The sequence below is a fragment of the Phoca vitulina genome, unplaced genomic scaffold (genome assembly GCF_004348235.1).
Source record: "Phoca vitulina isolate PV1807 unplaced genomic scaffold, GSC_HSeal_1.0 scaffold1, whole genome shotgun sequence".
Taxonomy (NCBI): Eukaryota; Metazoa; Chordata; class Mammalia; order Carnivora; family Phocidae; genus Phoca; species Phoca vitulina.
This window is the reverse complement of record NW_022589704.1, coordinates 38,934,470-38,962,030: the sequence shown is the minus strand read 5'-3', so window position 1 is coordinate 38,962,030 and position 27,561 is coordinate 38,934,470. Positions and strand designations below refer to the sequence as shown.

General features: G+C 34.6%; 1 protein-coding gene across 3 annotated transcripts in view; it reads left to right on the top strand.

Annotated features, from left to right (window-relative positions):
• SLC39A10 (solute carrier family 39 member 10) overlaps positions 1–27,561 on the top strand; it is a 131,648-nt gene that overhangs the window by 89,873 nt on the left and 14,214 nt on the right. For all 3 annotated transcript variants that reach the window (XM_032405812.1, XM_032405802.1, XM_032405821.1), the window contains 7 exons: positions 1,956–2,980; positions 5,131–5,338; positions 16,843–17,012; positions 19,551–19,739; positions 23,559–23,679; positions 24,902–25,270; positions 26,476–26,556. In XM_032405812.1, coding sequence (XP_032261703.1) covers positions 1,967–2,980; positions 5,131–5,338; positions 16,843–17,012; positions 19,551–19,739; positions 23,559–23,679; positions 24,902–25,270; positions 26,476–26,556 — 2,152 coding nt within the window. In that variant the 5' untranslated portion in view covers positions 1,956–1,966. The remainder of the gene's footprint in view (positions 1–1,955; positions 2,981–5,130; positions 5,339–16,842; positions 17,013–19,550; positions 19,740–23,558; positions 23,680–24,901; positions 25,271–26,475; positions 26,557–27,561) is intronic.

The window sequence follows — 27,561 nt, the reverse complement described above, 5'->3', positions numbered from 1 at the left end:
ACCAGCTGAGCCACCCAGGGTCCCCTTGCCTTTTTAATCTCTTAATGATATCTCCTGATGAACAGAAATTCCTTAATTTTAATTGTAGTATACTTTATCAGTTTCCCTTTATGTTTTTTATGTTCTATTTTGAACGTTTTGAAGCTAGTCTCCCAAATCTTCCAGATCTATACTTTTCAGTATAGTAGCTCTTAGCACGTGTGGTTATCAAGCACTTGAAGTGTGGTTAGTCTGAATTAAGATGTCCTGTAAGTGTAAAATACATGCTGGATTTCAATGAAATAGTATTAAAAAAGAATGTAAAAATCTCACTAATAGTTTTTATATTTTTATATTTATTACATGTTGAAATGATAATATTTTGCATTTATAGTGAGTTAAATAAAATACAACATGAAAATGACTTTGACCTGTTTATTCTAGAACATTTTAAAATTAATTGACCCGTGCATTTCTGTATTCTAGAAGTGTGCTGTCGAATAGAACTTTCTGTGATGATGGACATATTCTGTATTTACAATGTCCAGTATAGTAGCCATGAGCTGAAAGTGTCTGTTGAGCATTTAAAATGTAGCTAAGGTGATTGAGAAACTGAATTTTAAATGTGGTTAGTTTAAATTTAAGCAGCCATATATGGGTAGTGGCTACAATATTGAATGGCACAGTTTGGGACACTTTATTGCCTTAACATTTATTGTTTTTTAGGTTTATGATCTGTCTGAATTGATTTTTATATATGGTGTTAGGTAGGGGTCAAGTTTTATTTATTTTTTTCTTCCAAATGGAAATCATATTGACCAAGCACCAAGGAAAAGAGAATGTTTACTATTTTTAGACTCTGTTTTGTTTCTTTGGTGTATTTGTTTCTTCTTCCACCAAATACCTCACTGTCTTTAGTAGCTGGTAGAGTAAGTGCTCCTATCTTGTTCTTCATGAATGTCTTGACCATTCTTGGACTTTCCTTTTTCCACATAAATATTAAAAATACTTCATCAATTTTCACAGTTTCTTCTGGGATTTTCATTGATATTACATTGGATCTATATCACATCCAGTCATGAACATGATATAGCCATTCATTTATTTAGGTCTTTTTATTTCTCTCAGTAATATATGATCTTTTATTTATGTAAAGGTCTTGCACATTTTTTTTTTTTTTTGACAGAGACACAGCGAGAGAGGGAACACAAGCAGGGGGAGTGGGAGAGGGAGAAGCAGGCTTCCCGCTGAGCAGGGAGCCCGAAGCGGGGCTCGATCCCAGGACCCTGGGATCATGACCTGAGCCGAAGGCAGACGCTTAACGACTGAGCCACCCAGGCACCCCGGTCTTGCACATCTTTTGTTAGATTTATTCCTAGCTATTGGTACTGTAAATGATAATGTTTTCTAATTTCACTTTCTAATTATTACTAGTATATAGAAATAAAATTGATTTCAGGTTATTGTCCTTAATATGGCAGTTTTACTAAATTAACTTATAGATTCTTTTGGATTTTCTACATACCCAATCCTGCCGTTAGTGAATAATGATATTTTTATTTCTTTGTGATTTTTATACATTTTACCATTCTATTTCATCTTGTCTTACTGCACTGACCAGGACCTCAAGAACAAGGATCAGCAAGCTTTTGTAAAGGACCAGATAAGAAGGAAGCCAACAGTTTCTGTATAAATATATAGTAGATTCTTAAGTGTTATGCTTAAAGGGAGTCGGGATAGTCTATAGATGGAGTCATGAGCAATTTGTACTAATATGAAGGGCTGTACACTATTTTGATAAATTAAAAGGGGCCATTTTTATATGGAATTGAAGGAGGAAAGAATGATTTATAGCACTGAAAAGAAATGTGGTAAAACAATTGCCTCGTGGATTGGCAATTGCTGGAGAGTTTATGATTATATTGAATGTATCTAAGTATGAACTAATGCTTGCTTCTCTTTTTAAATCCCTTTAGGAAAAATAGAAATGAAGGTACATATGCACACAAAATTTTGCCTCATTTGTTTGCTGACATTTATTTTCCATCACTGCAACCATTGCCATGAAGAACATGACCATGGTTCTGAAGAACATCACAGACATCGTCGTGGAATGACAGAATCGGAGTCAAGCAAATTTTCAGTGCTGGATGCTGAAAATGAAAAAAAATATTATATTGAAAAACTTTTTGACCGTTATGGTGAAAATGGAAGATTATCCTTTTTTGGTCTGGAGAAACTTTTAACAAACTTGGGCCTTGGAGAGATAAAAGTAGTTGAGATTAATCATGAGGATCTTGGCCATGATCATGTTTCTCACTTAGATATATTGGCAGTTCAAGAGGGAAAGCATTTTCACTCCCATAACCACCAGCATTCCCACAATCATTTAAATTTAGAAAATCAAACTGTGACTAGTGTATCAACAAAAAGAAACCATAAGTGTGATCCAGAGAAAGAGACAATTGAAGTATCTGTCAAATCTGATGATAAACATATGCATGACCATAGTCATCGCTTATGTCATCACCATTGTTTGCATCATCACCTTGATCATAACACCACTCGCCATTTTCCTAATGATTCCATTGCTCACAGTGAGCGTGGGGAGCCTAGCCATGAACCTTCAACAGAGACCAATAAAACACAGGAACAGTCTGAAAGTAAGCTACCGAAAGGAAAGAGGAAGAGAAAAGGGAAGAAAAGTAATGAAAATTCTGAGGTTATTACACCAGGTTTTCCCCCCAACCATGATCAGGGTGAACAGTATGAGCATAATCGGGTCCATAAACCTGATCGTGTACATAACCCAGGTCATTCTCATGTACGCCTTCCAGAACATAATGGTCATGATCCTGGTCATGGACACCAAGATCTTAATCCTGATAATGAAGGTGAACTTCGACATACTAGAAAGCGAGAAGCACCACACGTTAAAAAAAGTGCAATTTATTCAGCTGCTACTCACAAAGATCATAATGAAGATGACCGTCAACATGAGGTAGGTGTAAAGAGATGGTTGCTCCATAATTCTCAGATAATTATGGAGCACTTTAGGTAAAAAGAAGTAACAGTGGAGAATAATCAATCATATTCAAATTTATTTCCAGATAATGTTCCTGAACAAAATTCATTAAGAAATTAAAATCAGATTAAAAGATTTTATCTGGATTTTCACTTGCAGTGTTTGTTCTCAAATTTGGGTTCCTCAAATCTAAATACTTAAAGGTTGTTAGAACATATATTCCTTATTTTATTTTCTTGCTTATGACTTGTTTTGACTTCCCAAGTTAGTTTTCATTTTGTTTTTTTTTTTTTTTTTTTTTAAAGATTTTATTTATTCATTTGAGAGAGAGACAGAGAGAGAGCACAAGTAGGCAGAGTGGCAGGCAGAGGGAGAGGGAGAAGCAGGCTTCTGGCAGAGCAGGGAGCCGGATGCGGGGCTCGATCCCAGGACCCCAGGATCATGACCTGAGCCGAAGGCAGCCGCTTAACCGACTGAGCCACCCAGGCGCCCCAGTTTTCATTTTGTTATTGCTAGTTGGTTCTAGATATTTGAAAGTTGAAGCCCTTTTTGTTCACCTGTCCTGTTGGAAAATAGGCATTTTCTTTTTCATAATTACTTAATGAGTTAACTACAGAATGGTTCCCAGTCATTGATGTAGCTCCAAAGTCAGTTATTTTATATATGTGGTAGGTTTGTTTTCTCTTTGTCACTTTATTGTAGGGCCTACTTCCTCAAAATTAATCTTTTCTCATGCCTTTGACAGATGTAGGGTGAATGCAAAAAGATACAGTAATAGGAAAGTCCACTAGTAATGGGATGGTTGTGTTTTCCTTTAACATTTTCATATTCCTTTGAATACTTTCACATTTGATTAGTTCCTTCCCAATTTTTTTTAATTATTTACCTTAAACATTTATTTTTGTTTCATTAAAAGTATATCAACATCCTTATTTAATTCTAATTCTTATTAAAGTTTGGAAAATTGTTGAATTTATTTGTTGTTCACATGTATAAAAAGCAGTACCATCTAATAGGGAAAATGACCTCACCCTTTCTGTTTCTGTCTCTATTACTGAAGTATATTTTGCATCTATGGAAATATCTTCGTGTTTCTTCCCTGAGTAAATAATCAGATACTGGTTTTCAGCAGCACAGATTTTAAAATCACTTATATTTTAGAATCTTAGTGTACTTGTAAGGAATTGCTTTTATTTATTTACTACCATAGATAATATCCTAGAATCTTCTGTTGATTGTAACTGGACGTTATCATTAATGTTACTCTTTCTGTCAGACTTATGGGGTCTGTATCAGACATGTTGTTTTATATCCTGACAGGTCTGATGCATATTGGGAATTTTCTCAGGATTTCTAGAAATATTCTATGCATTGGATAGAGTAGTACCTCATGTTAAGACCTGAGAAGAATACTTTTCTTGTTTGAATGTTTTGATTTTGTTTGTTTGTTTTTTTACCATAAATAAAATCATACAGTGAGGTAGCAAGTCAGTAAATAAGCATGCAACCAAAGTGTATGTGATGTGTGGGGAAAAAGGCACTCTCTCCTTCACCTTCATTTTAGATATTTGCTATATGATAGGTCCAAACTTGTTTGCTATTTGTTTTCTGCTTTGTTTTGTTTTGTACTTAAAGGTACCAGTGGATGAAGCTTTTATCTTCCAATTTTAGCATTGGGCTAGAGTTCCCCAGTATAATATTTTTCTGGGGTACCTTAGGCAGTGAAAATGTCTATTGTATACTTTAATATAAAGTTGTTAAAGTACTCTATGCCTATTTAATAATCTTGGGTGGTTGATGATTGCACTTTGAATAGGAAAGTGATTTTTCTCTTCACCCTTTATGAATATAGTTGTGAGTGATTTTTATTAATTATTGAGAAAGTCATAATCTTTCATGTGTTGGAGTGGAAAATGGTTAAAAGTCCATGTAAAGTCTTGGGAAGTGAAGTCGAATGTATTTCTATCATAAATTCTTAATGAAAAGCTTTATTTGTAATAGGTATCTTTATTACAGGTTATTTTCAAATCATATTTAGAATATTTTTTATTATACAGTAATTTCTTTTTCTGCTTAATCTTCTTAAAATACTTGTTTACTTAATTTGTTTTATCAATTTTTTGCAGTGTTTGAACGTCACTCAGTTGTTAAAATACTATGGTCATGGTGCCAATTCTCCAATCTCACCTGATTTATTTACATACCTTTGCCCTGCTTTATTATATCAAATCGACAGCAGGCTTTGTATCGAACATTTTGACAAGCTTTTAGTTGAAGATTTAAATAAGGATAAAAATCAGGTTCCTGAAGATAAGGCAAATATAGGGGCATCAGGTAAGAAAGATTTTTTTTTTCCTCAAAATAGTCTCTGTACTATTTTAAAAATGTAATTGAATTAGAAAGTAATTCCAAATTACTGTCTTCCTTTTGGTGACTTTTAGTATGTTTTAGTCAGGATTAGATATGAGTGTTTAAAAAGGATTGGGGGAAGACAAGAGGAACAATACAGTGTACTCGTCTTTTCTGGGATTATGGAGGAAGGTCTTGCTATGGATAGAGAACTAGGTTAAAAAGGAAATATAGATTTGTGATAAATGGATTCTTCTTGGTGGGCAAATGTAAATAATGGGGCTGCCAATTAAAGTCATTTGGTATTATAATCACTTAACTCTTTAGCAGAGTTGAGGGCCTCTGGCGAAAAGCTAAGATTAAGTTTATAAGGAAGTAAAAAGGGAAGCCACTGTGGTTAAACTCTGAACAATGTCAGAAATGCCAATGATTGGCAAATGAATTCATTATGGGCAATTTTATAGAGAGCTTCAACAAAAGTAAAAACAAAACTATTTTCAAAATTCTAGGCTTTTTTAAAACTGTATCAGGTTGGCTAGATAGCTCCACCTTGATGTTCACAGCTATCTCCCACTTAATATTTCCAAAACTTCTACTCCACAAAAAGTTTGTACCTCTTACTGAGTCTCAAATGCCATAACAATTCATTTTTTTTTAATAAAATCTGAAAATCTTTGACCTTTTTCTCTTATGATTTTGTTTTTCCTTTTTTCCCTTGCATAATCAGTTGTCAAGTCCAGTTGAGTCTTCTCTTAAATACCTTCTAACTCTATTCACTCCATCATAACTTGGTTCTTGATTGAATTGTTGAAATAACTTCATAACCTTCCCTTTCTAAAATGCAAATGAGATTCTCCAACACAGAGTTTTTTCTTTTTAGTGACAGCTAACATACCTTAATTAACAGGTATTGCAGGCATTCTTCTAAACTCAATGACTTTTACTTCTCACAACAGTTATATAAGGTGGAGAATGTTCTAATAACTTTCCCAAAATCTCAGAGCTAGTCAGTGATAGTGCTAGGATTCAAGCTGAGGGAGTTTAGCCATTTTGCTGTCCATGTGCTAAGTGTTTCACGTGCTTCCTCCCCCGCCCCACTAAATTTTAACAGTATTCTATTGAATTATTTTTGTTTTTGTTTAAAGATTTACTTATTTATTTTAGAGAGAGAGTACACAAGCGAGTGGAGGGGCAAAGGGAGAGGGAGAGAGAGAATCCTCAAGCAGGCTCCCCACTGAGTGCAGAGCCAGACTCAGGCCTAGATCCCCTGAGATCATGACCAGAGCCGAAATCAAGAGTTGAACCCTTAACCAGTTGAGCCACCCAGGCGCCCCATTCTGTTGAATTATTATGTGAGGGAGCTATTGTATGATTCTTATTCTTACAGACATGGAACCTGTGGTATAGATAAATGATAGAGCCCACCAAGCCTAAGGTTTGTCATAAATCCTCTGGGCAGTCAATCACTATGCTATTATCTTCCAAATTTAGTTAATTTGGATATCACCTTTATAATTTTGTCATGTATCTTTATACTATTTAATATTTTTCATTAGATCTCTAGTGTTTTTCATTATATCTTTTATATTGTAAGCAGTAATGTCTATGAGAATGTGGATTTGTTGTGATGTGCTAGTTATATTTTTTTCTCCTATATTTTAGGAAACTGCATTATGTTACATTGTTCAAATTTTGGAGTCCTTTACTTGGCTGGTCAGGCTTTCTAGGATATGATCCCTGCCTACCTACTTCTCTATCCTTATCCCCCACCATTCCTTTCTTTCCTCTCAGCCCTAACCATAACAAACTCCTGATGATAGATACTGTTTTTCCCTCATTTATCTCTGCCTTTTCACATTCTGAACCTTTCTATTTGAGTGACTACTATGATTTCTCAAAGATTCAGCTCAAGGGTTAGACCCTCTGGGATAACTTACTAACCATCCTAGGTTTAATTAAGTTCTGTTCCTTGACACCCTCTGAATATCTCCATCCCAGTACAGAGCTTGGGGGATTTTCATAATTGGATTTGTTATCTGTTTTTTGTTGGACTTCAGTTGCTTAAAGGGTCTTTTGAACAAAAAGCATTCACATATTGATTGAATGAATAAATTACTTAATATTAATCTGTAAGTTTTCAGTTATAACCCAGGAAAGACCCTTGTTGAAAATGAGTCTTTAAAGATCATTTTATGAATGCATTTGACCTTTGAACAACACAGATTTGAGCTTCATGTGTACACTTGTATGCAGATATTTTTCAATAAATATACTGGAAAGTTTCTTGAAGGTTTGCAACAATTTGAAAAAACTCACAGATGAACCATGAAGCCTAGAAATACTGAAGAAATTAAGAAAAAGGTATTATTGTAAGAATACAGTATATAACACATATACAAAATATGTGTTGTTTATGTTAACAGTAAGGCTTCCAGTCAACAGTAGGCTATTAATAATTAAATTTGGGGGGAGTTAAAAGTTGTAGTTGGATTTTTGGCTGCACGTGCAGGGGCAGGGGTTTATCCCCTAACCCCACATTGTTCAAGGGTCAATTGTATATCAGGCAGCTTAGTATACTTTGATAATACAGTCTTAGAATGAGATTCATGGACTTCATCATGTGCAAAATCACAGTGAGGGCAGTTCTGGTTGAAATGCCCAAGATGGAGTGGCACTGTTGCATAATAATGAAAGTAACTAAATAGATATGTGTGAATATGGGCCAAAAATGGGATTCTGACAAGATAAAAGATTGAAAGGGCAGAATTTAAAAATATTTCATAGCATAGGAATAAGATAGACATGTTTAAGAATATCACAGCCCAGTATATATATAAGAGTTTTATTTGGGATAGAGATATTCTTTATTAAAGCTTCAAAGAGTACAAGTGAAAGGAAATGCTCTCAATACATAATAAAGTCAGTCTCATAGGTACCTACCTACTGGTTAATTTCTTTGCAATAGAAAAATAACTTTAGATAAATTATAATAGTCTATATTTATTGGAACCATACCATGTACTCTTCTAAATACTTTTACAAGGATATTTAATTTGTTAAACCCATGAGGTGGACACTTTTATTTACTTCTATTTGCTGAGGAAAGGAGGCTTTGAAAAGTTAAGGAACTTGTCCAAGGTCACATAGATGCCAGTTAGCAGAGCTATGATATGAACTAGAGTATTCTCCATCTAAAGCTTGTAATTGTAACCTGTATGCCCCTCTTCATTCCTGCTAAAAAGGTTCTTAAGTCTGCTTTGCTAGCATAAGTGACTGGGAGATACAGAGAATTATATATAGTTATATTTGGTAGTGCTTTGACAGGTAATGCAGACATAGGCAACAAAGTGGTAGACGTGTTAGTGTAAGTAAGTATTGCTATAAGTATAGATTAGTAAAACAAAACAAAACCCCCAAGAATAGTCTTGTTAGGAAGTACCTATTCAGTCAGGTAAGATCAGTAAAAACGGAGAAAGTGAGTCCACACAGTAGCTTTGAATTCTGGTCTTTGGACAGATAAAATATGTTCCCTTTGCTGGCTTCATGTTCAGTGATCTTTGTAGATGAGTAAACGTCTTAAGAGCCACAGTCTCACTGAGGCAGTAGAAAAGGGGAAGTTAGGTCTGAGATTATTTGGCTTAAATTAAAAATAAAACACATTTGTTGTTTACGTGGAAAAACTGACTGATAGGATTGTCACATCTAGAGTTAAAACTAGTAGCCTATTTTTAATTTTAAGGCTTCTAAGAAATTCTAGTTGTTTTTACATCAACTGTGGATTATGACAAAGTTTTCTGTTTTAATATTGACATAATCTATGTATTTTAACAGAGCTGTTGACAGATGCTTGACAATCATAATATTGAAAATTAGTTTATTCAATCTGAAAAGCCTTAGAGGAAATTATACTTATTTTGGAAACAAATATATAACTAATAGTGAATATTGATTAGTTGTTTGCAGGTGGTTATTAGCACTGTCAGGAATGGAGCTTGAATTAACTATGTCTTGATAGATGTTAAAATTGTTAGAGAGAATGCCCTGCTAGTAATTATTTTTAATGACTGCTGCACCATTAAGAAAGGTTAACTTGTTCCATATAAATCTCCCATAGTGACACAGCCACTATCTTGCTACTGTTCAAAGACTGCTGTAAACCAAGTATGCCATATACTATGTATGGTAGAAATCGTTTGTTTCACAAGATTGGGTCATTTAGCCATAGAGTTGACCCTAGCTTAATTACCAAGGGGTGGGTGCAGTTGTGAATAGGCCGCTAAGCATTTTCTGCCAATTAAAATGCTGAAACAGTGTAGAAAACTGCCATCTTGCACATGCTTTGAACCGAGTTAATTAGAAAGTTTCCACAGATGAGCGCTTCTTTTAAAAGAATGCATTTTCTCCCTAGATAATGAGAAATGGAGTTGATGAATAACAAGCTTGAAGACCTTTAACGTTTTAAGCGACCTAATTTGCAGAAAATAAGTGAAACTTGTTTCAGACATTTAACGTTTTTTATTGTATATGGTATCTTGGGTATAAATAAAGGAAACATTTGTTAGTTGCATTTAATAGTTTGCATATTGTTTTGCATAAGTTTTAGAAAAGATGCCTATTATTGTTTGTTGTTTTGGGACTTTTTTTTTTTTTTTTTGGTTTGCTTTATACTAAACAAGTTGTGATTTAAAAGCACAATAATTTGGTTAGAAATTAGAAAAATTTTATTACCTGAATTGCTTGTTTTCTACAACTAGGAAATTATGGTAGAGTTTATGTAAGTGTAAATATAAGTGTTACTAATTCTATAAATAAGTGTTTTTATTTTTTTAAAGATTTTATTTATGGGGCGCCCAGGTGGCTCAGTTAAGTGTCTGCCTTCGGCCCAGGTCATGATCCCAGGGTCCTGGGATCGAGTCCCACATTGGGCTCCCTGCTCAGCAGAGAGCCTGCTTCTCCCTCTCCCTCTGCCTGCCACTCTGCCTACTTGTGCTCTCTGTCAAATAAATAAATAAAATCTTTAAAAAAAAAATAAAGATTTTATTTATTTGGAATAGAGCACGAGCCAGGGGACAGAGGGAGAGGGAGAAGCAGGCTCCGCACTGAGCAGGGAGCCAGACGCAGGGCTCGATCCCAGAACCCTGAGATCACAACCTGAGCCGAAGGCAGACACTTAACTGACTGAGCCACCCAGGCACCCCTAAAAATAAGTGTTTAAATAACATGGGAAAATATTTCAAGTACAATAAAATCAATGTTTCTTCTCGTAGGTCAAAAGGATTGTAATTGTCCTTGAAGAAGATTTACAAGTTGTGAGGAGAATGACTCTTACTTAAAATTTCAGTGCTGGAAAGCTAAAATTACTTTTAAAAAATTAACAGTAAATCAGTATAAGAAAACATGTATTTATAATAACATACACTTGTGAGAGATAGTAGGGCTGTTTTGCTAATGAAGTTGTTGTGATGGAAAACCTATAAAAATACCTGGAAATCTATAGAAAATACCTGGAAATTTTCTAATTTATCTGAAATGGAAAATATAGCTCTTTATCCCTTATGTCTTAGCATTGGCAAAAATAAGTGATAATTTATGTTAGATGGGACATAAATACTTTAGCCTTACTCTCATATTTTCAGTTGACACTGAAATAAATACAAGTATATTCTGATGATTTTATGTAGTTTTCTTATAGATCCTCCTTTCTGTGAAGCCACCTCTAAGAGTTAAATACATAAGTGATAATAAATAAATCACTTGGCTGAGAATTCTCTGAAAATACTATAATTTAATGGAGAAAATAGTGGATTAAGAGAGGACTTTGGGTTTAGTTTTTACTTTTCCATTTTAGTTTAGCTAGCTATTTTTTTATGGTAAAATATAAATTACCTAAGATTTGCCATTTTAACCCCTGAAATGTACAAATCAGTGGCACTTATTACATTAACAATCTTGTGCAACCATCAAACTATTTTTTTTAAAGATTTTGTTTTTAGGTAATCTCTGCACCCATTACGGGGCTTGAACAACTCCAAGATCAAGACTTGCATGCTCCACTAACTGAGCCAGCCAGGCATCCCCAAACTATCTACTACAAAAATTTTTTATCACTCCAAATAGAAACTGTATAACTATTAAGCAACACATCTTCATTTCCTTTTCCTCCTAGCCCTTGGTAACTTCTCATCTTTTTTGTTTCTAAATTTGACTATTCTATTCTAGATAGTTCTTGTAAGTGGAATCATACAATATTTGTCTTTTTGTGTCTGGTTTATTTCACTCAGCATAGTTTTCAAGGCTCATCTATATTGTAGCATCTATTAGAACTCTATTCCTTTTTATGGCTGAATAATATTCCATTGCATGCATATACCACAGTTTGTTAATCCATTCATCCATTGATGGACACTTGGTTGTTTCCACCTTTTGGCTATTTTGAATAATGCTGTAATGAACACAGGCATACAAGTATCTGAGTCTCTGCTTTCAATTCTTTTGGGATATATACCTAGGAGTGGAATTCCTGTCATAAAGTGATTCCTTTTAGCTTTTTGAGGAATTACCAAACCATTTTACAGTGGCTGCACCATTTCACTTTTCCATCAGCAATGTACTAGGGTTTCAGATTCTCTGCATCTTTGCCAACTTGTGTGTGTGTGTGTGTGTGTGTGTGTGTGTGTGTGTGTGTGTTTACTAGCCATTCTAGTAGGTGTAAATTTGTATTCTTTAACATTTAACATTTCTCTGCCTCAGTATGCAAATCTGTAAAGTAGAAGGATATTGATCTACATTAGAATTTTCCAAGTCATATTTTGTAGGATCCTGGTTCATTGAGATGTACTAATAGGTTCCTTGATCAAGTGAGTTAGAAATATGCTGCATACTCTGTTCCCCTTGCAGAGATTCACAGTGCTTATTAAGCTGTTAAAGGCTCTCAGGGAACTTGTTTAGCCAAGAATTACCAAGTCTTTCTGATCATTAAATTCTCCCCTCACTCCCCTTGGAACACCACCTGAGAATTAGATGAGGACAGTTTGAGGAACGCCAGTGTATATTATTAAAGTCCTTTAGATCTATAAAGTATGACACTGCCAGTTTAAGTAGCTCCTGGTCAGCAAGGAATTGAAAAAATTATCTTTTTAAAGGGGCAGAATAATTGACATCTTTGAAATTGTTTTTTATAATTTCCAACTCTGTCAATCAAGGCAAGGCATATATGGAGGAATAATTAAACTATATTATAATAGCCCCACTTGTGCCCTCTGTTTTATGTACAAAATATGTTACCGGAAGTTATAGGATCCTTTTTAGTCCTATACTTTATTTTTTAAAATCAATTAAAAGATCTTTTGAAGGTAGCAAGCATACTAAACGTATCTCCTCTAGTTGGAAAAATGAGAAAACTCTGATTTTAAAAAAGTTATATAAGGTGTTCATAGTTATAGAAATTATTTAATTTTAATCTAAGAGCATAGTCTTTTTCTAATTCTTGGCTTTTATTGTTGGTCAGTAATCAATTTATTGACAATCATTTGACTCTGTGACCAGAAAACCAAAAGCATTTGTATTAATTATTTTTTTAAAGTGTGTGTTTATATGCATGCATGTATATATATGTATCAACTCCTTTTGGAGGGGCCGCTGTCCAAGCTCAGTATAATACCATTTTACTGAATGACTCCAAGTGGCATCATTCACATTTTATTCTAAGTAAATGGCATTCCCGCAAAGATACATTGAGGATGGCACCCTGGTGGGCAGTTCTCTGATGATGGATAGATTTATGTAAGGCTTTCTCCTTTGTGGGATTATGTTTTCTTGTATTTTCTGATTTTCAGGTGTCAAATATCACAAATGCCAAAGATTTTCTAATCATAAAATGGGCTTCTGTCTTTGAAGCATTTCACAGATTTACTTTCCCAAGTGGATGAGAAAGAGATAATTTCAGAGCTGATACATAAGAAATTATACCTGGGAGTGTGTAATATGTGACATGTACTCATTTGTGCACACATGAACTCATACACCCTTTCGCACTCAGACCCTCCCTCAACTATTTATGTAAGCACTTGGGTAATTTAATGTGCCAGTCAGTGATTGGTCTTAAGTTAAAATATATTTAGCTCACCTGTCATATTGGCAAATCAATGTTTCACGAATTCGGTTTCCGTTGATTTGTCATTTGGCAACTTGGTTTTAGCTAATTAACCAAAAGCCATTTGAGACTCTAAGTCATCTCAGAATAGTGCAAAATGTTTATGGTTTCATATGATTTCTTGGACTTTTCATCACATTCAGAACACCTTTAGCCAGAAGTTAATATGAAAATTTTAGAAAGGAAATATTTGCTTAGAATAATGTTCATTTTCAGATATAATTTTTGTGATTAGGGAATAGAATCACATTTTCTCTCAACTCTTAATGATTAGATTTTTAGAAATACGCTTATAAGAATATATGTTGGTTTCATAGGGTCTTACTCTAATCTCAAATTTTAAAATAATGCTTCTAATGCTAATTTATTCAATTATTTTGTGTAAGTTAATCTTAAATATCTACTGTATCAAATTAATGGTATTCTCTTTATATAAGATTTAGAAATTTAATTTCTATTGCGGGTATCTTAAAAGGCAAATCCAGAAAGAAAGGAATATATATTTCCTAGTGTAGAACATAACCCTAGAAAAAAGAAAAGATCAGGTTAAATAAGATTTACCCAACTAGATTTTGGTAAATGTGGATTCTAATTTAGTATCTTAATCTGGTTATATGAATTGTCTTAGATGTGGGGACATAGGGATAAAATAAGAAATACTTTTATTGGATAATTTTGGTGACTAATTCCAGTGCATTTTTGAACAAAATAATTCTGACTAATAAAAATTTCTAATAATTATGAAAAGTCACAAAATTTGTTTATATAGTGTGTCTTGGGTTTCATCTGTAGTTTTGGCAATCCCCCTCCACATATATTAGTGAGTATGTACAGAATATCTTGGAATATGAATTACTGGGTTTTCTAAGTAGTTTTTAGTGCTGTTTTTCTTTAAGTTCTTAATTGAAATTGCATTTAGATTGATTGTTTTGAGAAAAAGTGCTTCTAAATTGAATTATTGCCAAAGTAAGGAAAACTATATTTCGGAAGGGAGAGTTGTATATTAATATGAGACATTTTACCTTTAGGTTAATGTATTTATTACCAGCCTCAATTTGTCCCATTTAGTTATTACAAGTATCTTTTGTCCACTTTTTTCCCCATTACTATGATTGGAGCTGAAGAGCTCTGGTAGTTTTGACAAACCTTTGTTGGTTTAGTTGACCCATAACTTTATTGGCTCCCTGAATTTTTTGTATACCAATGGCCACTTTACTCCAACCTATTTCCTCAGGCTCTCCCACTGATTTTTATTGTTCCTGCCTGTGTTTGGGGGACAAGGAGATAAACTAACTTGGTCATCATTATTAAGTCAACTTTTAAACCTTATTTGACTTTCTATTTTTCTTTTTAGAATAGGGTTTTTTGACCTTAGTTCCATTTTGCCTTATAATCCCAACCATAGTTGGGGGAATCTTCATCTTACCCTTTGGTTTCACTAACAAGGATGTTGACTTCATAATGAATCTTTTTCCTTTCCCTCTTCCTTCCTCCCAAATCTTTGCAAGTATTAAAGCCACTGAATCCAAATTCTGGTTGTGTGTTTCCACCTTCTTTTGGCCTTTTAGATTACCCCTTTTTGTATTAGAAATTATATGTTAGATTTAGAATAAACCATAGAGCTTACATTAGTAGTAGATGACCTGTTGTTTTAATCCTGCGAGCTAATTTAGCTTAGAATTAGTTTATGGTGTTATGTTATTGGATACTGTGACTAAAATGTCCAATGAATAAACACAATTGTATTGATAAAGCTCAGCATTTAGTGGGTCAATTAAAGTTTCATTTCCTTACCTATCCTTACTTCTCTTTGTCTTTGACAATTTTTTTACCTAGTTGAAATGCATTTTACTTTGTTCTCTTACTGTAACACTTAACATAAAATCTCTCAGCAGATTTATAGTCCTGTTGGGTTTGATGAGAAAAACATTCTAGATTAAAAACTTTACAAAATTATCATTCTTTTGTAAACTTTTCTATAGGTAAAAATTAAGCAGAATTTTTAAACTTAAAACATTTCTATTTCATTTAACCCATTAATAGAAAGTAATCTTACTTTTTTTTGCGAGAGAGAGAGCATGTGTCTGTGTGTGTGAGCGGGGGGCGGGGGGAGGGCAGAGGGAGAGAGAGAATCTTAAGCAGGCTCCACACCCAGCATAGGACCCGACACGGAGTTGATCTCACCACCCTGAGATCATGACCTGAGCCAAAATCAAGAGTCTGAACTTAACCTACTGAGCCACCCAGGCACCCCTAAAGTAATCTCACTTTAGTGAAAATGCCCCACGCCCTGAACCACTCACATTATTTCTGGTGTCTAATCTGCTCATAGAGAGCTTAAAGAAATGTGCATAGAATTCCCCCTTTTCCATCACACTTGTGTTTTTCACAAGTCATATTGTGAAAACATTTCTCTTGTGTTCTGATTCAGTTAAAATTATATAGCGAAGGGGCGCCTGGGTGGCTCAGTCGGTTGAGCGTCAGCCTTCGGCTCCATGTCCCAGCATCCTGGGATCGAGCCCCGCATTGGGGTCCCTGCTCTGCGGGAAGCCAGCTTCTCCCTCTCCCACTCTCCCTGCTTGTGTTCCCTCTCTCACTGTGTCTCTCTCTGTCAAATAGATAGATAAAATCTTTAAAAAAAAAAAAAATGTAGTGAAATTTTTAAAAAGTAGAAAATGATACAGAAACCCAAATTGGAGGAAAAGGAGTTTGGAGCTGGTTATGGAGTAAAGATGATATCAAGGGGATTGGACTGAATTATCCTTTGTGAAAATAAGAAATGAACTACAAAAAAGCTAACTAATAAGCCTTTTTTGTATCTGTTTTGAATATGTTTCCATTTTGGACTGATATGTTAAGCTTCTTAAACTTCCTATTAGAAAGATTTACAAAGATAACACTAGATACTTGGCTTCTTCTAATGATCACAGCAGGGTTTTATAATTATATTCTCTAAATAAATAGTTTTATTGCTCTGGCTTTACCTTTATACCTTGGTAAAATTTTATTTATGGTCTAGATATGAAGAGTGAATCATAGCCTGAAGTCATTTTAAGTCCCTTTTTCTAATAAGGTGGGCTACTGAAAGTACTATTTATAACTGTATAACGAAGGTCTGAATTTCTTGATTCTTTTAAGTATTCAGGTTGGTTATGTGGTTATTTGTCTTGTTTTGTTTTTAAATACAGCAGTGCCAAAATGTAAAACTTCTTAAAAAGCATAGTCCAGGGTAAGATAATCTATCTTCCATGACTCATTTATCTTATGTTGATTGTTCTTTAGAGCTGTTTGGTTTATATTGTCATATTAATGTTGACTATTAATTTCTTTCCTACAGCATGGATTTGTGGTATCATTTCTATCACTGTCATTAGCCTGCTTTCCTTGCTAGGCGTGATCTTGGTTCCCATCATTAACCAAGGATGCTTCAAATTTCTTCTTACATTCCTTGTTGCACTAGCTGTAGGAACAATGAGTGGAGATGCCCTTCTTCATCTACTGCCCCATGTAAGAAACTTTTTAATCTTTAAAAAAAAAAATATTTAAGCTAAAAGGTCCTTCATTAGCAAGCTGTGTAGCACGCTAATCTAGTATTTGTTTTATTTGCTTGTAGGATGAAGTATTTTTCCCATTTGCATAGTTTTAATAGCAATATATTTTTTTAAGATTTTATTTATTTATTTGACAGAAACACAGCGAGAGAGGGAGCACAAGCAGGGGGAGTGGGAGAGGGAGAAGCAGGCTTCCCACGGAGCAGGGAGCCCAATGCGGGGCTTGATCCCAGGACCCCGGGATCATGACCTGAGTTGAAGGCAGACGCTTAACGACTGAGCCACCCAGGCACCCCAATAGCAATATTTTTGAGATAAATTGAATCATTAGGTTTTAAAATAGCAACAAAAATTGGTAACATCAGTTTTACTTTTTCCCCTCACAGTGTATACATACCAAATCACTATGATGTACACTTTAAATATCCTAGTTTTTAAGTCAGTTTAACAGTAGAGCTGAAATTTAAAAAAAAAAAAAATGCTCTGTTAGCAGTTCTGAAAATGAATACTTAAAAAGTTATACCATTCATTGACTTTTATCTGTAAGAAAGCCTTTAGAAGAAATATCTAAGAGGTCTCATAATGCCACAGGCATCTTTATTTGTTCAGGAATAGGTTGACATGCTCAGTTAACAATTTTAGGCATTTAGCTCCTTACACTTGGGGCTGTTTATCTTTTCACCTGGCATACCACTTGTTTTCTTCTATTCTAGGACACTTTTTTTTTTTTTTAAGATTTATGTAGTTGAGAGAGACAGGCAGAGAGTATGCGAATGTGCATTTGAGTGAGGGGAGGGGCAAAGAGAGACAATCATCAAGCAGACTCCCCACCCAGGGAGTACCCTGAGATCATGACCTGACCTGAAACCAAGAGTTGGCAACTCAGCCCACTGACCCAGGTGCCCCATATTCCAGGAGACGCTTCTAATGATATGATCTTATGCCCACACTCTAGTCACCTTGCTTATCATCCTCCCAGGATTTTATCCAGTATTACTGCTTTTACTTCAAATTATGAAAATACTGGGGCTTTTTCTTTTCCAAATGTCAAATTACAGGTTTGACTATTTTTTTTAATTCTTACCACCTCCTTCTGGCATATTTGGGAGACAGAATTGTATTTTTTTTTTTCAAGTAATCTCTGCACGCAGTGTGGGGCTGGGACTGAAAGCCCAGAGGTCAAGAGTTGGATGCTCTACCACCTGTGCCAGCCAGACGCCCCCAGAATTGTATTTGTGTGTTTTGTATAATCCTTCTCCCCTTCTTCACTTTTGGTTGAGAATTCCAGATGTGGTATCTGGAATAATATATAGCACTGCCTTAAGAAATTGATTAATGGGCGCCTGGGTGGCTCAGTTGGTTAAGCGACTGCCTTCGGCTCAGGTCATGGTTCCGGAGTCCTGGGATCGAGTCCCACATCGGGCTCCCGGCTCAGTGGGGAGCCTGTTTCTCCCTCTGACCCTCTCCCCTCTCATGCTGTTTCTCTCTCTCTCTCTCTCAAATAAATAAATAAATAAAATCTTTAAAAAAAAAAAAAGAAATTGATTAATGAATCTTAAAATTGTGAATATGAATTTTTTTGGTAAGTTGATGATTTACTTATTTTCCCCTTTATTCCCACCCCTTGCTTACCCTTTTTACCAGTCATCAAGAAAAGCAGCAGTTTTAAAACTGGGCCAAATAAGGACCGTTGAAGTGAGAATAGTCTTTAAGTGCTATTTAACTTATTTTTTCCTACGAGGTATTAATTACTTAAAGCTGTAACGTTTTTGAATGGTCTTGCCTTTGCGAAGTTTAGAAGCCTTCTCTTGGCCACTAGCAAATGGAGAAGGAATACAAATGTTATAAGGCAGGAAAATACTTTAGTTCTCTAACTTTTAAGGTCACTGTTGTGAAACTTACTCATTTCGCAATTAAAAAGTAACTTTGTTTCTGTACATTTGTTTTTGCTAGAGCTTTAAAATGTAGAGAATTAAACATGTTTAAATATATACTCTGCTGTTGTTCCACAGTATAAGCACAGGTCGCATCTCATCGCTTGTTTAAAATAGTTTATAAGAGAAAAGCATAGAAATACAATCAATTTAAGAAAAAGTCAGATGACAGAGTCACAGGTTTTGAGCTGCTGGTGAATTAGTTTATTTTTACTAAACGTTAGGCATCTGGGTCTTGTTTCCTTCAGTTTACAAAGGACCCCTCACTCCTTAATATCTTACTGCTGCTCCATTCTCTCACTATAGGATGTATCTTAACCCCTATAGGCATTTGAGTTTGTGGTCTTCGAGTTACCATGACATGTAATACTTTCTAGGCCACTGAGAACATCAGAATTCAATAGGAGGCTACTTATATTTAAGTGAAATAATATTTTAGAGAACCACTTCAAAAATTGAAAGGTATTTTCTGTGTGTCTTCTAGGAGATTATAATCTCAAAATTTTAAAAAGCATTTTTAATTACTTAATTCAAGAAGTTTTTGTTATTCTTATTAATAGTCTCAGGGTGGACATGATCACAGTCATCAACATGCGCATGGGCATGGACATTCTCATGGACATGAATCTAAGAAGTTTTTGGAAGAATATGATGCTGTATTGAAAGGACTTGTTGCTCTAGGAGGCATTTACTTGTTATTTATCATTGAACACTGCATTAGAATGTTTAAGCACTACAAACAGCAAAGAGTAAGTATTTTTTAATGGCTTCTCCCATTTTCTGAGATAGAAAACTTAACAAAAAAAATTGTTTTCTGGCCACATGCTTAATTGTGATATTGGTATGTATTAAAGGAAACATTGACTTTGATCTTTGTCATTCTTTGTCATTACGTTTGTCATTTATAATCAAGATATAGCATTCTTAGTTTTAGTTACTTTGTTGGATTTTTTTCTAGTTGACTTAAATAGGATAGAAAAAGCTATTGGCCAATTTCTGTTTATTTCAAAAAAGCAAAAATGTATAAATAGCAACAAGTCTCATTGGTCCACTTAGGTCATATTTTCAAGTATAAGTGGCTTTCATTGTCCTGTTTTTCAAAGAAAATGTTGCACACAACACATTTCTTTATCAGAAATGCTAATGGTAGAAGCACTAGAGGTGAGAAGGATTTAGATTCGGGGGGCCTGTAGGAAGGAAATATAATGAAATGGAAGAAATGGTGATGAACCTCTTGGGAGATGATGTTGAGACTATTGATGAAATACCCTGCTTGTCATGAGCTGTGTTTCATGGCACATTTGTGAGAATAAGATAAATATCTAAAATAATTTTTCCCCTAAGTAATTTCAGGGCTACTACCACTGACCTGATTTACACTCTTCCCTTTTCACAGTGGTTTACATCTGTTTCTAAAGCTCTGTCTTGAGAACATCTCACTAACATGTTTGTGATACTAGTGCTGATTATCTTCAGTATACTCTGCTTAAGAGGAACAGTATATTATGTCTAGAGAACATTTTTAAAAAGCTTATACAAAAAAGAACATTCTTAACTTTTTGCTGGTTCACTACAAATATTCAAAAAAAAAAGAAATCTTTTTCCTTGAAAACAAAGGATAGTCATGATCATAATATATATACGGACCACTCTTACAATACAATCTTTATGTTATTTTTATGTATATATTTTGCTTGTGTATGTATGTGTTTTTTTTCTTTGAGATAAAATATGGTTAATTTTTTTTAACTTTTTTTTATTATTTTATTATGTTATGTTAATCACCATACATTACATCATTAGTTTTTGATGTAGTGTTCCATGATTCATTGTTTGCGTATAACACCCAGTGCTCCATTCAATACGTGCCCTCTTTAATACCCATCACCAGGCTAACCCATCCACCCACCCCCCTCCCCTCTAGAACCCTCAGTTTGTTTCTCAGAGTCCATAGTCTCTCATGGTTTGTCTCCCCCTCTGATTTCCCCCCAGAACAGAGCTCTAAACTGAGATTCAGGGGGAGTGATTCTAATTCTTGCCTAGGCACAGACTAGCTGTGAAACTATGACTCATCTGTCATGGTTTCCAGTTGCTATCTAAATCTATGGGAAATAAACCTACTTTTTATCTGTATTTTCGTATCATACTCTAAATAGTATATTTAATTTTAATTGCCATGTTTTAGTCTGGACATCATCATATTTAATTGCCTCCAGAGAAAGATGATCAAGATGATGTGCCAATAAATTATCATCTGAGGAATGGTAAAAGGAACTGGGAAGGATCAAAAGTGAAAGAAATCTAACAGTATTTGGTTTTTGAAAGCTGTGTGGAAAGGTTGAATGGGTAAAGAAGAGAATAATGTGGGAGGGATGCCAAGGTGAGAGTGGTAGAAGGAAATGAGTCAGAAGAGGGGTGATGGGAGCTTGAACTAGAGTCATATCATAAAAAGGGCAAGAGAAGCTGACAAAGAGAATTCTTTCAATGAAAGAATAAGTTGATCATTGATGACAGGTAAGAAATATAGGAATTTTAGGGTCCATTGCAAAGGATATAGAGAAGTTTTGGAATTACTGTAAAGCCCTGATTTTCTTTAGTTTTGTGTACCTGTTAACACTGAGGCAGCAAATATTAATATATAATATGTATAAAATATTAGGGTCTGCGTAACTTACAGATAAATATAAAATGTAGTCTTTCAAGAGATCAAAATAAAGTTTTCTGTTTTTTATAATTTAATCTTGATCTCATTTTGAATTTAAATTTACTGACAAAATTAAACAGGTTTATTTTTGTAAACTATTAATACAGGAGAATAGAGTCCCCTGTAGAACATGGCAGTTCTTTTGTAAATTCAAAATTGTGGGAAGTAAGTAACTGAAAGGAGCCCCTAAATTTACTAGTAAGAAATTCTTTAAGTATATCAAAGAAAGGAATCTGGGCAGGTAAATCAGTATATCTTTTTTATGATAAATAGCATAATGAGTAACCAGAGATGAAAAAGTATATGGCATTTTTTTGAAGAAAGAGAATTAATGGTATTTGAATAGAACAGATATTGGACCATCTGTGTAGAAGAATCATTTATTGGAAGGAAGCTTTCAGAGCATAAATTAATACATCAGATGCTGACTGGTTTCAGCAAGTTGAGGCTCTGAGGGAATGATTTGGCAAGTTTTTAGGAAAGTAGACAATCAGAACCAAAGTAGTTGAACAGAATCCCAGCTGGTGTTTGCATTTTCTTAACACTTTTGTACTAGTGTTGGCTCCCCCCCCGCCCCACCCCTCTTTTTCCCTTCTTTAACTCATGACTGCTGTTTCTTTTCTTCTCTTTAAGTTGTCTCCATATTACTTTCTCTTGAACATTTGGGGTTTCCCCAGTTTCTGTTACTTACTGCTGTGAAGCAGAACAACCCACAGCGTAATGGCTTATAACAATAATTTAGTATTTCTCTTGATTCTGTGAGGAAATTAGGCAGGACTCAGCTGGGCAGTTGTTTTGCTTCACTTGGCATCAGCTGGGGTCACTCACTTTACTACATTCAAACGCAGCTGCCTGGCTTGGCCCTGACAAAACAGGGGTAGAAGGCCCACAGGTGGTCTCCATCTCAGTGCAGTGCTCCTCACATGGCCTCTCTTGAGGGTCTGTACTGAGTTTCTCCATAGCAGAGTGACTAGCTTCCCTGAGCAAAAGCAGAAGGTGCCAGGCTTCTTGCAGATGGTCCCAGAACCAGCCCATCATCACTTTCTTGCATTCTGTTGATCAAAAGGGCAGACCTTATTTGCTGTCTTAAATTTACATAGATTGGAAATAGAAATTTAAGTTGGAAGAGTTGTCAGTGGTGGTTACGTAGTTACACTGATAAAAGGAGAAAGCAGACTATTGAAAGATAGGAAAATTCAAACCTAAACAATGAAATAAAATAATTAGGATTTATTAATAATTGAGGATAGATTAGATGAAAAAGAAAACCTATCTTTATTGCAAAGCTGTGAAGAGTCAGTTACTGATAGGTCATTTTCATACATCACCTCATTTAATCCTAAGAATCTGTCATTTTTATTTTACAGATCAGTATTCTTATGCCCACGTCTCACAGAAGTAAACTACAGATTTTGGGACTTTAATGCAAGTGTGACTCTGGCCATTATGTCACATGTAGGGAAATGTAAGATTGCATTCAACACAATGAAATTCAAAGGAATAAACTTTAGTTTTTTGGAACTTCCTATTCCCATACACTGTTAAATAAGGCAGATATTAAATATATTTCACATTTCACTCAGTTGCATATAATCTAGTACTGTGTACCCCATTCTGTACTTTGAAGTAGATGAATTGCACCTTTTAGTTGAGTAATTGGGAAAAAGAAAACACGACATATAAATTTAGTTGGATATTTTATCTAGTTAGACCCCTTGATTAATTTCTAAAAACTTTTTCTCACTTTTTTCCTAAATAATTTATGAATAAAGTGTTAGTACCAGTTATCCCCATAGATATTAACAAGTGAATATTGTTGCTAATTGTGGCTGCATATTTGATATTAATACCAGATTCTTTTCAGGGAAAACAGAAATGGTTTATGAAGCAGAGCACAGAAGAATCAACTATTGGAAGGAAGCTTTCAGATCATAAGTTAAATAATACACCAGATGCTGATTGGCTTCAGCTCAAGCCTCTTGCCGGTAGACAACAGTTCTGACTAAAGAGAAACTTTTTAAATATAAAAATTGAAATATTGCTTCTAAACTGTGTCTGTGTTTGAAATACCTTGTTTTTGTGGCTTTCCTAATATTAGTTTCTAACTTGTATTTTCTTAAATGTGAGTGTATCTTGTGATTTTGTTAGTGTTTTATTTATTTTAGCCTTATTTATACTGAAATGTGGGACTAATTATATCACAGGGCAAGGAACTTATTGCACTTTTACTTTACAGGGAAAAAAAAGAATGAAACAAAAGGCTTCGTAAGCAGTGTACTCATGTTATTTTTAGATCTTGGCAATACAAATTCTCTGTGCCCTCCATATGTGATTGGTTTCAAATGGAAGAGGGAGAGTGGTCTCCATACAAAAAATCTCTGCTCATCCATTCATCTTTTCTGTTGCCTGATAGATGTGATGAGATAGCTTACAATTTTCAAGGAAACATAAAAAAATTTTTTAATCTAATTTTACCTTTTTTTGAACTTGTGTTTCCCTTGAGTATACGAATGATTTTCTGCAGAAAGGGGGCAGATGAGACTCTTAACTGTACTCTGCTCCAAAATACAATTTGAGAAGTAGTAGGCTCTTTGTCACATAATAAATAGCTTTTGAAAACTAGGTGAGAAGCCAACCTCAATTAACAAAAGTACTTGTCAGATGTTGTTATCACTTACATGGATTTCTGAACTTGCTTTTAATATTGATCTGAGCAGCATTTTCAGATAGGTGGAGCACTGGAGGGTGCCAGTTATTTAAAGTTTGTCTTTGTTTTCTTGAGTGATAAGAGAAGGTTAGAGTGGGTAAACTTTAAGGTTCCTTCTTTCCCTGAAAAATTATGGGTCCATTGTATTGTCCCGTAAATGCTGCAATAACTTTCTCCCCTTTGATTTTCACCAGCTGTTTATGATGTACTCCTTAAGTTTCGGTGTCTTCATGCTTGCCTGTTCTTCTCACTTTGCCTGCTATTGAGCTCAGTGCTCTTATTTACTTCATGTGCTTCATCTTTTGGATGCTCAAAACCCCAGTTTGTTGTGTGTGCACATGTGTCTTTGTTTTATTTGCTTTTATACATTTACTTGGGACTTGTAAAAGACATTTACTTAAGGAATGTTTATTACACTGCTATTCTGCCTGGGTTTAAATTAGCAAAGAAGGGTTCATTTACGTGTTGATAAAGTATACCCTTTGCTGTTATAAACGTAGGAACTGATGACTCGGTTGTTTCTGAAGATCGACTTAATGAAACTGAACTGACAGATTTAGAAGGTCAACAGGAATCCCCTCCTAAAAATTACCTTTGTGTGGAAGAGGAGAAAACCATGGACCATTCTCACAGTGATGGACTACATACCATTCGTGAGCATGATCTCCATGCTGCTGCCCACAACCACCACGACGAGAGTAAAACTGTGCTAAGGAAACACAACCATCAGCGGCACCACAAACATTCTCATCATTCTCATGGGCCCTGTCATTCTGGATCTGATCTCAAAGAAACAGGGATAGCTAATATAGCGTGGATGGTAATCATGGGGGATGGCATCCACAACTTCAGTGATGGGCTAGCAATTGGTAAGTGGGTCTGAAACTTGGGTTAAAATCTGTTGTTCTTTAAGACCGTTTTCCTTTGTCCACAGTTTCAGTACTAACATTATGAATTAGAATACATAAGATTAACTTTTGGAGGTTAACAAGTATACTGCTGTATTTTACTCTAGTCATTTAATTTTTTTTTTCCCAGAGGCTGTGTTAATGTTTTTGATGGGTTTATTTGGGGCATAGAGGTGTAATTTTACTGGATTTTCCTTTGAACATAAAATGTCTATAATATAATATAATATAATATAATATAATATAATATAATATAATATGTCTTTAATAACATTTCAAGGCATAGTCACCATATGAAAAAAGCTACCTTAACATTTTATTTTCAAATACATTTATAGGACCCTGAATGTATAATTTCAATTCTAGGTTTAATAATTTTTTTTTTGTCTTTGAAAAGGTGAAGAAAAATTTACATGTTAAAAATCCATTGTACCAAATTCAAATATTATATTAGAGCCTTGCTAATGTAAACTGATACTACCGGTTAAGGAGAATATTAAACGTGATTAATATATGATTTTCTTTTCCTGACTTGACTCAGAAGTAGGCTTTGATTTCTTTCAGAAAGGAGAGGCCATATTTTTGAATCTACCGTAGCTGTCAATATTAAAGAATAAAGAATCTACAGTAGCTGTCAATGTTAAAGAATAAAGAATTTTACTAGGAGAATCAAATGCATTTATACCTCTGATACTCAGTCCTCCAGACCATCAGACAAATAATACTTTGTAGCATTTATGCTCTAAACCCAGAGAAGTTCAGATAAGGATAGTAGCCATTTAGGTATCTTTAAATATTTAAATGGGAGAGCAAATAAAATCGTAGGTGTACAGGACTTAAAATTTAGCATCAGACTTGCACTCAGAGACTGAAATGCTGAAAACCATTACTACTCCCAAGCTTTTAGTGAGTTAGAAGGCTACTCTAATGGAGGATTTAATTTCTCAGGGAATACTTCCTTCATTGAGTAGCTCTTTTCTCTGGTTGTCATATACCTATTGTACTTCACTATATATTCAAAACGTATAGTGTAAGATAAGTGTGAGTCACTCACATATTATGAAATTAATTTAGGTAGACAAAAGAGACTGTACCTGTCATTATTAATGAAAATGGAAAAAGCAGAAGTAAACGTCACTTGATTTTCTTTCTACCCCCCACCTCAGGAGCAGCTTTCAGTGCTGGATTGACGGGAGGAATCAGTACTTCTATAGCTGTCTTCTGTCATGAGCTGCCACATGAGTTAGGTAATATATAACCTTAAGAATTTCACCAGATTTCGTCAAATCTAAGACTTCTTCAATTATAAATGTGTCTAAATTTTGGAGAGGTTAAACATAAAAATGGCTGATGGCAAGTATAAATGTCATCATTCTCTTACTATATAATTTGTGTTACATGTGCCTAAAAATGTACATTGTTTTATGTGTATGTATTTTTAATTTATATAAACAGTATTACGTTATATCCCATTCTGTTCCTTACCTTATGTTACTAATCATTACGCTTTTAAACGCCATCCAGGTTATCATGAGTTAATTTAATATGTTGCTTTTACCCAGTACTCAAGAGTTATGCAGTTACTACATTTTACATATTTAGCACCTAGTACTGGATACACCATGCCTTTAATTTCCTGTCATCACAGATAATGATGCATTTAACATCTGTAGACTTAGTGCCTATAGGCTGTTCTGAGAACATAGTTTGGGCATCTACCCAGGAACAGAATTGATGGGTCCCAGGATATATATGCCTAAGAAGTGCCACATTATCCACAATGGCCGTACTAGTTTAATTTAATAATTTCTAACCAGCAATACCTGAGAGTTCCTGTGTTTCCACATCCCTGCCAAGATTTGACATTAAGTTCATTAAGTTTTGTCAATTTGATAGGTGTAAAATGATAGTTTTTTGTTGTTCTAGTTAGCACTTACTGATCTACCAATGATTTTTTATTTTTTTAGTCTCTTCATGTGTTTTGGTTTTTTTCTATAAATTGAAAAACATTAGATGTGAACGTGCATTCATCATATAGAAAATATGCAAGGGTTGTGGAGAGAATACATTAATTTGAAAGAAAAAAAGAACTCCATCTTTTAAGTACTCAAGGAATTTCTTTTAGTGGAATCTCAAGGAGTACTCAAGGAATCTCTTGCTAGATTATTTTTCTTAAATTTATCTGACTATGAAACATCTATCATTTGACTGTGTTTTTGTTGGTAGTAGTAGCCTTATTTGCTTACTTTGAA